This window comes from Drosophila sulfurigaster, chromosome 2L, assembly GCF_023558435.1.
Source record: "Drosophila sulfurigaster albostrigata strain 15112-1811.04 chromosome 2L, ASM2355843v2, whole genome shotgun sequence".
Taxonomy (NCBI): Eukaryota; Metazoa; Arthropoda; class Insecta; order Diptera; family Drosophilidae; genus Drosophila; species Drosophila sulfurigaster.
The window spans coordinates 29,428,218-29,443,429 of record NC_084881.1 but is presented as its reverse complement, the minus strand read 5'-3'; the positions used below and the strand labels follow the sequence as shown (position 1 = coordinate 29,443,429).

The 15,212-nt window shown below is 36.4% G+C and overlaps 2 protein-coding genes and 1 long non-coding RNA gene across 3 annotated transcripts in view; 1 reads left to right on the top strand and 2 right to left on the bottom strand.

Annotated features, from left to right (window-relative positions):
* LOC133838583 (sorting nexin-21) overlaps positions 1–15,212 on the bottom strand; it is an 82,537-nt gene that overhangs the window by 7,760 nt on the left and 59,565 nt on the right. The window lies entirely within an intron of this gene.
* On the bottom strand, positions 1,120–1,764 carry LOC133850770 (uncharacterized). The gene is made up of 3 exons (XR_009895696.1): positions 1,682–1,764; positions 1,463–1,624; positions 1,120–1,386 (listed from the first exon to the last, which is right to left on the bottom strand). It is a non-coding gene; the product is annotated as an uncharacterized LOC133850770 (long non-coding RNA).
* Positions 3,193–15,212, top strand: part of LOC133838565 (limbic system-associated membrane protein) — a 100,206-nt gene continuing 88,186 nt past the window's right edge. Inside the window, exon 1 of the mRNA XM_062269714.1 lies at positions 3,193–3,337. Coding sequence (XP_062125698.1) covers positions 3,295–3,337 — 43 coding nt within the window. The 5' untranslated portion in view covers positions 3,193–3,294. The remainder of the gene's footprint in view (positions 3,338–15,212) is intronic.

Here is a 15,212-nt window from a genome sequence, read left to right as displayed (position 1 = left end):
ATCGATATATCGTGAAGCGATATATCGGAGATAGGGAATGGCAACTCCAGGGAGGGAAAAATTTGAAAAATGGCTCCAGCTGAAAAATAGGAGAAAAGAGGAACGTCAAATTTTTTCACTGATCATGTGGATTTTGCTGGCTCGAGGAGTTGAGTTTTGATCGAGGTTGGAGACGGTCGGCCGGAAGATCGTGGTGACGATCTCGACTGTATTTTTTTTCGTCTGAGTGGTGACACGAGGTTGATTCTTAATCGAGGTTGGAGTCGGTCCACCAAAGAAATAGAAAAACGGCTGAAGAAAGAACTCGAGTGTGTGTAAAAAAACCACGAAAGTAACATTCACTGCAACAACATAAGCAGCAGCAACTGCAACAACCAAAAGCGGCAGCAACAACAACAACATCAACTGCAACAACCAAAAGCAGCAGCAACTGCAACAAGCAGCGGCAACTGCAACGACCACAACAGAAGCAGCAAAGCAACAACTACATAAGCAGCAGCAACTGCAACAACCAAAAGCGGCAGCAACAACAACAACATCAACTGCAGCAGAGAGCAACGGCAGTTACAAGCAAGGCAACGGCAGCTGCAACCAGAGCATCACCGCTGGATAAGCGCGGGCGACCTTCGCCGCGCACGGCACTTCAACGACGGGGAAAAGCATCCACGACTTGGGATAGTGGGCGAGACGACGCCGCCAACACTAAGGCAGGAGGAGAAAACCGACTGGTGAGTCAGTTCCAAGTCCGCCCCAATTCCGACCGCCAGTGCGCTCCGTCCATACATTCGCAACTGTCGTCACGTTGCGTAAAAGTAAATAGCAATCAATTTGTATTTTTTTTTGTGATTTGTTGTCTATATTTTCTGCAAGATCATTTAGCAATCATTGATTAATTATTAGTAAATAAAAATTCCAAGTAAATTAAATAAATAATAAATTAAAGTAAAGTAAATTGAAGTATATAACCAATTTATTGTTTTTGTAAATAAATGACAGAGTAGGGACGACAAACACCTTCATACATACATACATACATTCTAAAATCAACTTACTGCGGGATTATGTGCTCATGTTTACTAATTTATATATATATATATACACATTTTTTTCAATCATCACTCATATCGCCCCTTTACCAATCCCAAGAGCTCTTAGGTAGGTCAAGGTAGATGTTTAAGCGACGTAATTAAAGATATTTATATTAAAGCATACGAACATGTGTATGTAAATTGATAAATGCAGACATACCCATCCCCTGAAGGTATTACATATAATAAAAGTTGTCCTTTACGCCGTTGCGGCTACATGTTGGTTTCGCTCGTCCTACTGCGTGGTTTATGAATCTTGTTCCTTTGCCGTTTTAAAGTCCAAATAATTGTATGTTATCTGTAAATAAAAATTAAGTAAATAAAGTAAATGTTAGTTATTAAGAAAAATTCATGAATTATAAAATAGTACTTACGTTGAACATGGTTGTGTAAGTTTCTCAGCATGGAGGGGAGGGAAATTCCACAGCACTACGCCGGATGAAGAGCAGCCACTGATATAGTGGCCAACGCAAAGGGAGATGGCGCCGATGTGGCCATCTCAGGCAGGGTGGGTACGCCAGGGTCCAGCTGTGGCCCTATTCAAACACAAATGGATCAGTGAGTTGTATATTATTGTCGTTTTCTTTACTTACCGTCGTCAACAGTTTGTTTTTTGAATTTCCTTTTTGTTTAGCGCAATTTTTAATTGCGCGGCAGCTGTTTTGTTTTTCTGTTAAAAAACAGCTGTTAATATCGGTGGACTTATCGATTGTGCGGACTGCGGGCCAGGGATGGAACTCCACCTGAGTACCGATGAGCCAGCCGGCGCGGCCCCAAGGAAGACAACCAGTCCGGAACAGCTAAGAATGTTGAATAAAACTAGAACAGTTTTATAACGTTACGTAGACAAAAACCTCATAAAACTCGCTAAAAAATCAATGCAATGGTTTCGATACGGGCTAAACATGTTCTGAAATAATATAACAGTTTTATAGGCAAAAATCTTAGAACAGTTTTATAAAATTACATAGGGAAAAAAACCTTTATAAATGCGCTCCACCAAATTAGAACAATTTAGTAGATTTATTTGGTATAAAGTTGCCTAAGAATTTTATACAACTTTTTTGATTGGAATTTTATATACTTTTAGACATTTTTGTAGTCAAATAATCTTATAAAACTCTTTTGTTGTTAGAACCTTAAATGTTAGTACCTTAAACTATTACAAAACTCGCACCATAAAATTATAATTGCCTTATAGATATAACATAAGTACACATAAACCAAAAATTTGAAAAGTTTTATATGACAAATTTTTTTGAAATCCACGATTCAAATTATGCTTTTATAGCGAAACTGCGCGAAACTTGGTGTTCTATAACCAAAGTGGTGAATTCCAGATAAGTAAGCTATAAAAGAATTGTAATAAATATATGCCAAAGTGGCATAATCATTGACTGTTATATGCCATGGAACAGCTTTCAGGGGTTGTTCTAAAAGTTGCGAGAGCTTTTCGAAAATGTTACCCCGCTGCAACTTTGCTTGGGCCAACATGTTGCTTTTAGTCACCCCTTCTTAATCAACATGTTGCTAACAATCAGCGCGCCAATTGAAATTAATTCAAGTTTTCCGAGATTATTATGAAAATTATGTAAATTTCAGAGTAAAGTTGAAAGTAAAATGGTAATTATTTTATTAAATTAAATTATTTATATACTTACATATTATTTTTGCTAGCTATTGACTTGACACACTTTCTTATCAATGCATTGATAACATTGCAATGTTGCCCATTTCAGATTTGTTGCCAAGCGCTTCGTGAATGTTGCTGGCAACATTTGGCGACAACACTATGTTGCGATACACATGCGCAAAGCAAAGCGAACACTTCGGCTCACGCTCTGTTCGGCAAGCGGCGAAAATTCGGGAAAAAAAAACTAAAGTCAGTGATAAAGTGAAATTCGTGCGCGTTGGTTGGCCTTACACTTCGTGTAAGCTTCCAAGCTCAGACTCCGGCTCTCGCGGCGCTCGAAACTCGCTCTCACTCCCTCCCACACAGACACACACACACACGCATAGCAACACGCGCTCTCGCAGAAAACGTATCGTGACTCGTCGTCGTGTCGTCCCGATCGGCGTCTTCACAAAACAACAACAGCAATCTCTAGTACGCGACGTCAATTTCTGAAATTTGTGTAATAAAAATATCAAGTGTGAAGTGCTAAAAATAAATAATATTCAATAAGTTGACCAAGCTGCGAACGCGATGCGGCTAATTGGATTTATTCTAAATTTGGCTGCTTTAACAGGTGAGTGAGTTTGTTGTTTTGTTTAACACAGTGAGCACTCGCTAAAAAGGGAGTAAACTTCTATGTTATGTTAAGGAAGTTCCTTCTATACACATAAATTTACCTAACTGGGTTATGAGGCTGCCATGGAAAACTATTTATGTCATTATAATTTCCGTCTGTTTTTTTTGTTTGGTTTTGTTGTTCTTCCTCTTTCGCAATACCTCGCTGTTATGTGTTTTTTTCCGTGCTCCGCTTCGCTGGTCTAATTTAAAATCGATGGCACATTGTTGCATATTCTTCTCGTTTTCCTATTTTGCTTTTCGCGAAATCAATGAATCGCACATCGAATATCGAATATCGAGTGCATTTCGAGTACATTCAATTTTACATTGAGTCATCGGGTGTCTGCCTCCAAAAGCAAGCTGAGTTAAGCCTTTCCTTTTCGGGGTCTCTCTTTGCTTTCGCATCGTTTTCCAACACTGCTGCAGAGACACTTCAATCTGCATGCTCCACATTTATGTGCTGCACTGCGTTTTAACTCTTTTTCGCTTTTTCTTGACACTCCAACGACAACGACAACAGCATCCATCCTCTGGCGCCTGGCTCCTGGCTCAACAGCTCATCCAAGACAGTCCAGTAAATATTTAATTTAAACGTTTCCGTTTCTTCTCTCAAGCATAACCATTTGTTAATGGAATTGGTCACTCGGGCAATCTGCATATTACGTATACGTCCTTATGAAATTCAATTAGAAACTCTACTTCAAACTTGAAATATTCATCGACTCGGAAGTTTTTGTAGAGTATTCGATGGTTTCTAGCAGCAATTGCAAGATGATTCCGAATATTCCGAATATTTTGTCTATATGATATATATTCATCGAGTTGAAGTATTCCATGTTTTTTCAACAGCAATTCTTAACTGTTTTGGTCCGATATTCTGTCTGACATATTTCTTTAGCTCTATTATTATTATGGTTAATTCCGTTTTTTTTTAAATGTTAATGTAAGAATTTTTAGGATCTCTATTGTAGGGCTATTATTATAGATGTGGATTGGATATATGGATTGCTTACAATAAAATACAAAAAAGATTTAACTGATTTTATTAATCAATTGAGAAATTTGTTATGAAATAATCAGTTGCTGCGTTCAATAAGGATATAATTTCTTTAACAAAAATATAGATTTTACTATCCTTAATCTTTTCTTAATGATTTAGTTTGAACTTCCTTTTTTAACTGAAATCTCTTGAGCTGCTTCATTATATTCATAATATATAATCAATTATAATTTCTTTAACAAAAACATACATTTTACTATCTCTAATCATTTCTAAAGGTTATCTCTTGTCTCTTATAGTTTAAACTGCCTTATTTTAACTGAAATTGTTTGTGCTGCTATGTTTATTATTCGATTTGACAGTTTGTAATCATATTTTTTAGTTTTAATTTATTTAGCCTTGGCTTATTATGAACTAATAAGATTCTAGTAGTTCAATATTCTTTAACAAAAATATACATTTTACTATCCTTAATCGTTCCTTAAGGTTAAACTCTTCTTTCTTCTAGTTTAAACTGCTTTATTAAAACGGAAATTTCTTGTGCCTTTATTATTAGTGTATTTATTATTCGGTTTGGCACTTTGTAATCATATATCTTCGTTCTACTTCCTTTAGTCTTTAGTGTTTGTTGTGTCGTTTGTGGCATCCTCGTGTTTTTTTTTGCGTATTTTTTCCCCGCTTTTTTTGGGTTTGCTGTGCTGTGCCTGGCGTCGAGGCTTGGCTTGGTTTGTTGTTGTGTTGTGTTGTGTTGTGTTGCTTGTGCCCCACTTGCGGTTTTGTTTAATTACGCATATTACTGGGCCGCAGTCGCTGCACTCTCCATTCTCCACTCTCCCTTCTCCACTCTCGGTCTTGGTCTCGGTCTCTATTACTGCCTGTCCCAGTTTTGTGGTCTCTTAGTGACGACTGCGAATGCGAGTGTCTTTGCAGTTGCAGCTGCAGCTCTAGAGTCTTGTCAACAGCAGACAGAAGCAGCAACAGTCGTTCACTTCCGGTCCGGTCCGTTCTCTGCGGTTGTCTTGCCAGGATTGTCGAGTGAACACACACAACCGGACAACAACAACAACAACAACAACGACAGGCGGAGGCATTGAGTAAGCTCCTAAACCGAACGCCTTGTTAATTGCTTGGCTTTTGTGGCCGCACTTGGCAATGGCAAGTGTTCATTATCTCCCCTCCTCTCTCTCTCTCTCTCTCTCTTTCTCTGTATCTCTATTGCAATCGTTTTCCTCTTCATTTCCATCGAGCACACTTTACCTTAATGTAGTTTGGAATCTTCGCTAGCATCGAGAGAGAGAGAGAGTTTGCATTTAACATATTTGTGCAGTAAATCGCTGAAATTAGATTCTACAGAAGGCTACAATAAATTATGGATACGGCTGCTGCAAGCTAATGAACCAACGTGCCAACAGCCACACTCGACACTCTACACACTGGACACTCGATGTGGTTCGCCACAGCTGGGCTCATTACTTTTGCCCAGCACTGTGTTCTGTGTTCTGTTTCCGTCCGTCTCGTCTGTCTCGTGGCTCTAATTGAGGGAAAGGTCAGCGTCGCATCGATTTAACTAACGCGAGCCACGTCGAGGGCTCGCGTATAATAAAAGCAAAGCGCAACAGCAAAAGAAGAAGACAGTTCTTGTGGTTAGCTCGACTTGCGGATATCCTGTATTGCCAACCAAAGAAATTTACCAAAAGAAAGCGAACTTTATTTATAGAGTTGCTTAAGAGAGTTAAATTTTAGAGAGCAAGCTTTGCAGTTGATGTACCTTATACACCCTTTGAACTTGTGTTTGTAGAGTATTTAATGACAGCAACAGTTGTCGCATTACAACAATAGCAAGTGCTGTTTGCCTAAAATTGCTTAAAATTATGCACTGCTATGAAAAACACTTTTAAACACATATTACAGGGTATTAAATGCAAGCATAAACATTTCAGAAGTATTTAAAATTCAATAATCTACAAATGAGTTAAAAACCATTGATTTAAATACAATTCATCTTTTAAAAAGTTTGCTCTGCACCTAGTATACACACTTTGGGCTCATATTACAGGGTATTAAAAGCAAACTTAAACATTTTAGTAGTGTTAAAAATGTTATAATCAGCATGTTTATTAAATAAAATTAAATTAAATAAAAGCTATCTGCAAAAATGTTGCTCTGCAATCAATATACTCACTTTACGTGCATATTACAGGGTATTAAAAGCAAGCTTAAGCATTTTAATAGTGTTGCCAATGCAGTAAAATGCTATTGAATTAAGTACAACTATTGACTGAGCATTAATAGTTGCTTAATCCGAACTAATACACCCTTCAAGAGCGTATCTTGTATTAAAGGGTATGCAAGTAGTCGGCTAGTTAAAGGGCGCTGCTGCAGACCAAAGCGTAGGTGTAGAGTAGTATGTTATGTGGAACCATTCAAGCTTCGCTTGACGGCTGTCAGAGTTTTCACCATTGCCCATTGCCCCCTTCAATTGAGCTGTTCTCTCTCGCGTCGGGCATCACTTGACCCCCTGCAAAGTGCCCCGCCCCCGCTTCCGCCCCCGCTTCTCCTCCTGCTCTACTTTCTGCTGTTGCATTGCATGATAAATTGCCACTTGACTTTGCATATTTGTGTTGGTGGAACGCAGCAGCAGCAACAGCAGCGGCATTCAACAGCAGCGTGCCCCATCTCTCAATCCCTAAGTCCCTTGTTTATTGTTGTCCAACTTTTGGCCCGACGCTCGAACTTTGACTTTTGCTGTTTGCCGTTGCTGTTTGCCGAGCAGCGCATTTCACCTTGACATCTTTTAAGTTTCTCTTCTTTATGCCTGGCCAAAAATAAGCCACCAAACAAGCATCGAAGCTGCTGTCACCTTCTGTCCGCTCGTCTCTCTTTCAGCCACTTGCCTCGAGCTGTTGTTGTTCGTTGTGCGCCTGCCACATACATATAACTGACACATCCAAAAGTGTCCTGTCATCCTTCCGACCGTCTTCCATCTTCCCTTGCGTCCTTGCTCTGTTCTCTGTGTATGTCTGTCAACACCGCAGCAGCTATCTTTTTTTTTTTTGTCCTTTCATTTATGCATACATGGTGTTTGCGCTCGCCTTTCGCTTTTCGCCTCTTTTCTTCGTTTTTCTCGCTTTTTTGATGTCGCTTTTTATTAATATTTTTTCCTTTTTATTTTTAAATCCGACAACCACTCGCCGTTGAGTGGCTGTCAGGTGTCAGGCCGCGCATTTCTCTCACTCTCCTTTCCCCTCGTTCTCTCTCTGTTTGAAAATGACACTACATACTATATATTGTTATATAGCAACTGTACAAACTGCGAACTGGAACTCTTCCTGCGGCTGTCGAGGTCGAGATACTTGTCTCGGTTGCGTTCAGATGCAGATAAAACTGCAATCGCAAAGCGAACAGTTGAATGGACTTTTCACTCTTTGTCCCAGGAAATTGACGCGTCTTGCTTTCAACTTTGCTGCATACAAATTCAATTAATAACTTAGCCGTGTTTATTGAGAACAAATATTTATGATGATTTATAACAAAGTTGTAGAAGTTAATTAAGAAATTTTTTTTGTGGTCAAAGTCGCTTACTTACTAAGAGTATTAGTTGCTTTGGCTGATAATCTAGTATATTTTGAATATACCAAGTGTAGTTTTTGGTACATTTTTAGTATTTTGTGGTACATTGAATAGGTATATTTTAAAATCAATATATCACGTTCTGGTATATTTTGCCTTTAGCTTTCGGTATATATTTGTATTTTTGGTATATTAATTCGGTATATTTTAAAGTTATAACAAAGTTGTAGAAGTAACTTAAGAAATTCTTTTTGACCATCGCCTGATTACTAAGGGTATTAGTTGCTTTGGCTAATAATCTGGTATATTTTGAATATACCAAGTGTAGGCTTTGGTACATTTCTAGTATTTTGTGGTCCATTGATTTTTAGAATCAATATATCACGTTCTGGTATATTTTGCCTTTAGACTTTGGCATATTTTTGTATTTTTGGTATATTAGGCTTTGATACATTTTTAGTATTTTGTGGTACATTGATTAAGTATATTTTAGAATCAATATATCGCGTTCTGGTATATTTTACCTTTAGCCTTTGGTTTATTTTTGTAGTTTTGGTATATTCATTTGGTATATTTTAAAGTTATAATAAAGTTGTAGAAGTTAAATAAGGAAACTAATAATCTGGTATATTTTGAATATACCAAGTGTAGGCTTTGGCACATTTTTAGTATTTTGTGGTACATTAGTAAGGGATATTTTAAAATTAATATATCACGGTCTGGTATAGTTTGCCCTTAGCCTTCGGTATATTTTTACATTTTTGGTATATTAATTTGGTATATTTTAAAGTTAATACCGCATAGCGGGTATTTCACAATCGAATATACTGTATTTTGACTGTATTTGTTTGCCTTTAGATTATGGAAATCTTTCCAATTATTGTAAAAATTGATGACAAATCTTTGGAATATTGTCGGCATCTGTAGCGTGAGAATTTGAAGCATTAGAAATAGATTTGCATGCTTGGTATAAAATGTTTATACCATATTCATGAATGTAAATAAGCTTAGTAATCATTTTTCAGTTATTCTATTAAAGTACTATATGAATTTTCAAGTGTTTATTTTGTATGCTTGCATGTTTGTTATTTTCTTTGATCACTTCGCTTGAAAATGCTTGAATAACAATGCAAGTCAGCCTTTAGCAAATCGCATAACTATTTTCTCAATTCTTCAGCTTGAATTTGTTTTTTGTGTGGAACATTTTTAACTCTTTCATTGTATTCGTATTTTCAGTCTTTATTACACATTTCGTGATACGCAACTAATTGAAATGAATTCCAAACTTTTTATTCACACTCATGTGAGCTTCGGTTCCAATTTCGGTTTTAGTTTGCCACACAGATTGACAAATTTAGTGTCATGCTGCAGTTGCATATTCACAGGCACTCACACACACTCAATCGTACACACTCACACACTCTTTGACAATCTAACAAATTGTTACTACAATTGACACTCGCATAATGTCAAGCGTTACGCTCTCTCTCTCTCTCCCTGTCTCCCTGTCTCTGTCTCTCTTTGTATCTGTCCACTTTGCATGATTCAACTATTCAACTATCCAGGGTCTAGAAATCATTGCACTTGTCAGCGTCGAAACAATGTGGGAAATGTGAAAGAGCAAGTGGACAGCAGAAGCGGCAAGCATTGTCAAGCTTCAATTTAGACTGTGTTCGAGTTGCGCATTGTTTATAATTTAATAAATTGCTCATTAATTAAGTGGCTTACTGGTTCAAATACCCCGCATTCACATTCCCCAAAATGGGTGTACTCATTCCCTGGGTGAATATGAGCAAACAAAGCTTAAAATTAGGCAAGTTAACCAAGCAATTATTCGAATTAATAATTTGAAGAGTGATTTAGTGTGCTTTCAAGAGCTAATTTTTGTTCAAATATAGCAAAAGTTAACAGTGACATATTATAAATTGAGAAGTGAATTATTAAAGCTTTATATTTTGAGAGCTTTCGCGTACTTTAGCAAAGCTTTAATGTGATTTCAATGGAAGATATAATATGTGACTTACTTATTAAGCGCATAATATTAAGTTTAATAATAGGTTGAGTCCTTTCAAAATCTTTCCATTAATAAGATAGGACCTTAGTTTACTTAGTTTATACGCCTTAGATTAGAAGAGAGCTTTTAATGACTTTGTCAACGCTTTAATGTACTTTTAAGAAAAGCTTTATGAGTAGATTTGCTTTTTTACATATTATAATAGTTGCTTACAATTGGGTTGTATAATAAAGAGATATAGCAGGATTAGTTTAGCCTTTTTCCATATTTATAGTGTGTAGAAATCTCGATATTAACAACTTTCAAAATCCAGCAACTTGCAGTCAATTATCATACTTTATGCATATTTTTCTTATGCTCGCTTTGATGATTTAATTTCTAGCAGCTGTATGCGAAGCTCTCGTATGCATTTATCAATTTATCAATTAACCTCTGACCTCTGTCAACAAGTGAAGCAATAGAATAAAGCATATTAAGAACTCGAGTCAAAGTCAACGTCGACGTCAACGTCAACGAAGCGTTGCTTTTTAGGGAATGCAAAAGAAACAGATGAATGTTGTACACAATGGTAAAGCAAACGGGAGCGTGGGGGGCATAAATGTTATAATTCAATTAAGAGTTAAATAAATAACCGAATGGTCGGAGCGAAGAGCATAAAGCAAATGGCAATTTATCAGGCGCATTTAATTGATGTTTATGCAATGCCATTAAATTGAATTGCCCGATCACCGATTGTCGCATGTAAAAAAGCATTGGCAAAAAATTGTTAACAATAATCGATTTGCATGTGTTTTCAATCAAAAAATAAACATGATGAAACAACCACAGCAATACCAACAGCACAACACAGCATAAAAGGAAGAATGTGCAATTTAATTTGTGTATATGTTTTTATACCCTGCAGGCAATGAACAATGTGACAAAGGGTAGAGTGAATCTCTATTCAAATTTCTTGTTTAATCTTTTTAAATAATATATATGAAATATATGTATTATCTGCGTCTTATCATTTAATTTCTATATTTAGACGCTTTCGGTCTTATCTTCTCAGCTAATCCATTTGAAAATTGCTAAGCTTTAAAATTTTATTATTTGAGTCTAACATTCCCCATTTTATTTTTGCTTATCGCTAGCAAAATATTTTATTTATATGATTTTGTTGCTTGAATTGGCAGTTTTTCATGGGTTTTTGCGTTTTGTTCGACGAGCCGAAGATTCATTCATTCATTTGTTTGTGTTTATAAATATTGAAAATGTGTGTTTGACAACGACAACAAAAAAAAAGATGAAATTGTTGCCAAAATGTGCATTCAATCAGTTGCTAATAACATTTGCATAACAACGCTTTTTCATTCTTGTGATTTATTATTATATTAATTTCGATGCAGGCCAAAAGCAATTGAAACCCATCAAAAAACATACGAATGCATTTGATATCAATTCAAAGTTTTATTTCGATGTGTAGAAAAATGTTTTTAAAAAATAAATAGAATTTTTGATTAACTGAAAGTAGTTTATCAAAATTCTATAACATTGTAAAGAAGTTATTTAAATTGTGTGTTGATAAAAAAGCCAATTTTAAGTAGTTGAATTGAAAGATGAGAAAATCAAACTGTGGTTTTTATTGTTAGATTGAAAATCATAAATGCATTAATTGCATAATTGCAATAAATCATTAAAAACGCAAATTAAAATTGCGTTAAAATTTATTTTTTTAGCATGACTTCTTTGGTATGATTAATGAAATGAACACGCCGTAAAATCGCGATAAATATTTAAATTAGTTTTTTATATCTAAAAAATGTTGTTGTAGCTGTAGTTGTAGTTAGGGTATGCCACAGGCAGCTTGCAACGTTGCGGCCAATTTATGTGGCAAACGGGGCAACAACAGCAATAATCAACGAGCATAAAAAATACATATAATAAATAGGAACAGCAGAGACAGAGAGAGAGAGAGAGAGAGTGAGAGAACTGATACTGATGTATGCATATGTGATAAAAGACAGCGCGACGCATAAAAAATGCATGCAACACATAATGCCGCATGACCCGGCGTGGGCACGCCCACAAGCCCACAAGCCCGCAAAACGCCCACAAGGACAAAAACATCAGAGAAATAAGAGAGGAAGGAAGGAGAAGAGCAGATGAAGGCATGTGAAATGAAATAAATGCGCTGCGTATTGTCTGGGCAAAAAAAAACGAGCAAAATAAAGCAGAAAGAAAAAAACAAGTGAGTGAGCGTGATCGACTTTAAAGTACCTTGTAAAATATTTTAAGGAAGTAAGAAACTAACTATGGAGAATTTTTTTTATAAAGTTGAACAGATCTAGTTTAGCTAGTATCTAAATATATAATCACAGAATATTATAGACTGTGATTACTTATAAGCTTTTGTCCGGGTTCGCAAAGACGTAATTTACGGCTACAAATATTAGAAAGAAGGTTCGGGAAAGTAAAAACTGTGAATAATGCTTAATTTATGCAAATCAAAATTAATTAAAGCCATGGCGATTTATGGATTATATTTTAGACAACAAACTTTGGGTATATGAAATACAATTTTGTGTTAAAGATTTTTTTCTGTTCCTTAAATTATATATATGAAATATGATGAAAAGTTGTTCTTTGTTAATGTTTGAGTGTCTAATAAATTTCATCCACTATCTTATAAAAACTAGTCACAGCTTCTTGCGAGAGCTATGCTACCCGCTTGAGCTCATTAAAGGGTACAAAAAGCTGATGATGAAAAAACGCAAAACCGACAGTTATTATAAAGCAAGAGTAGAGGGGCAAAGGGTAAAGTTAAGTGGATATGTGAGTACAAATGTGTGTGACAGTGCATGTGACTCTCTCTCTCAGTGTGTGTGTGTGTGTGTGTGTGTGTGTGTGTGATGCTAACCTAGTTTATGACAGAGTTTAAATTATCCCTTTGTTTTTGCCACAGTGTTTTTTTCCGCTCGGCAAACAAAAGCCAAAAGCAAAAGCGTTCAAGTAGACACTGCAAACACACACATACACAGACATACACGTGTGGTTGCTTATGTATGTGTTAGTGGTTTATCTTTCACTGTGTGTGTGTTAATGGCGGCGGCTGCCATCAAGAAATTGCATATTAATCAAGCGGAAAGCGGAAAGCGGCAAAGCCAAAAAATAAGCATAAAACGAGGCAACTTTATGATCGTTTAATAAGACGCCAAATGGTGTTTGTAAATGTATATGAATGCATGTGTGTGTGTGTGTGTTAGTGACTCCGACGAAGGTCAATGGCACTCAGTCCCTAGTTGATGCGGACAAATCTTTATGGCCGCGCAATAAACACAAATTGCTTGTCATATGCGCGCTTTGTGTAACGAGCTGCTAGCGGGGAGTGAAGAGGGAGGAGGGCAGGGAAAAGGGAGGAGGAGGAGGGGGCGTGCACATCGGAGTCAACTTAACAATTTGTCCTGCAACACAAAAATGCTGGCCAACTAAAATCGCCCACAACGCGCATAAATCTGCGAGCAACAAGAACAACAAACATTCCGACAACATTGAAGAAACAACGAACAACCACAACAACGAGCAACACAACACCAACAACTGACAATTGAATTTATTGAGCTGAAGTCTATCAATCAGTTAATACGAAGCCGCTGGCCAACTGACAGTTGCCATTTACCATCTAACCGGAACACTGAGCGGGCCAAGCTTCTGCTCTTGACTTGCTTTCGTTGCTGCATGCTGAAAGTTTTGCTTGTTGCCTGCGGCATGTGTGGCACTGTGTGCCAGTGTGTGGCAATGTGGTGGCCTACTGTAATCACTGAGTCACTAGATATTCACAGTGGTCAAATGGCACTCAAATAGTCCATTAATCGCCAATTGCTTAGAGGCAAAGTTAGTGGAGATGAAGCTAAAGAAAATGTTTATATAATACTTTTATTTCGTGGAATAGTTTCTTAGCAATCATAATACTTTACATTTTATTATAGACTTTTATTATTTTTGTTATGCAAATTCGTTGAAGCAAAAGAGAACGTTTATACAATGCTTCGATTTGTTATGGAAATCTGTTATATATAGTACTTTATCTATTCTATAGTGTATACTATCTATAATCTTGTAAATCCTAATTAACTGACCGACTGATTCTCTTAATTGTTTGTTAATCCACAAACTTAAGAGTAAATTACGTGAGGTTGTAAAAGCAAGAACTGTAAAATTGTAAATTGTTATTATTCTACTTATTATATATCTATATAACATATCTACAGTTTTTTACCCTGATTTAATTTTTAAGCCGCAACTTGAACGGCTACGTAGCTGAGATTTGTATACAACACATACAAGTATTAAGTCATTTCATTGGTCAATAAGGATGGGTTTCTTTTAAGTTTTTACTTTACAAAGCGCACAAAAAATTTTGTAGCTTTTAATGATTTATAAATCAGACGAATCTTCGATTAACAGATTTAATTAGCTGACTAATTGTATACAACACAGTTTAAGTCATTTCATTAGGCAATAAGGCTGGGGTTTTGGAAGTTTTTACTTTACTAAGCAAGCAAAAAAAGTGAAGTAGCTTTTAAGTTTTTTTGAAAATCAGCATAACTATCGATTAGCATAATGAATTATTTGACTAATTGTATACGACAGACTTAAGGTCATTTCATTGTGCAATAAGGCTGAGTTTTTGATTGTTTCTACTTTCTAAGCAAACAAAGAAAATGTTGAAGCCTTCAACCTTTTTAAAATCTGAAGAACTATTGATTAACACATTTAATAATTTGACCAGAAATATATATATAAATGTTCTATAAATTTCACATATTTTCCCAGGCGATCAGATGTTTTAAAAGTTCAATTTAAAAATTGGCAAACTTTTCAGTGAGTGCAAACCAATGTGACTGACGTAGAAGACTTTATGCCCAGTGTATGTGTCGAGTGCAAAACGAGGTTGATATATGATCAAAGGGTGGGCGTGACAAGGGTCTGGAGGCGTTCGTTGGTGGCTGTGGTAGTGGTGGTTAAGGTGGGCGTGGCAGCTGGGACAAACGACGATTGTGGCAGGTAACAGGCAAATTACAATTTCGCCAAGCAGCCATTGCGGTAAAAGGATCTGCTTTGACTCGCACAGAGAGAGAGAAAGAGCATAAAAATAGCAAGGAAATAAATGTAAATGTTGCAAGTGGCACAGCAATGTTTACTTAGCCAAAGCTAAAGCCAAAGCCAACGACAAAGACAAAGACAAAGACAAAGCCAAAGAGCTGT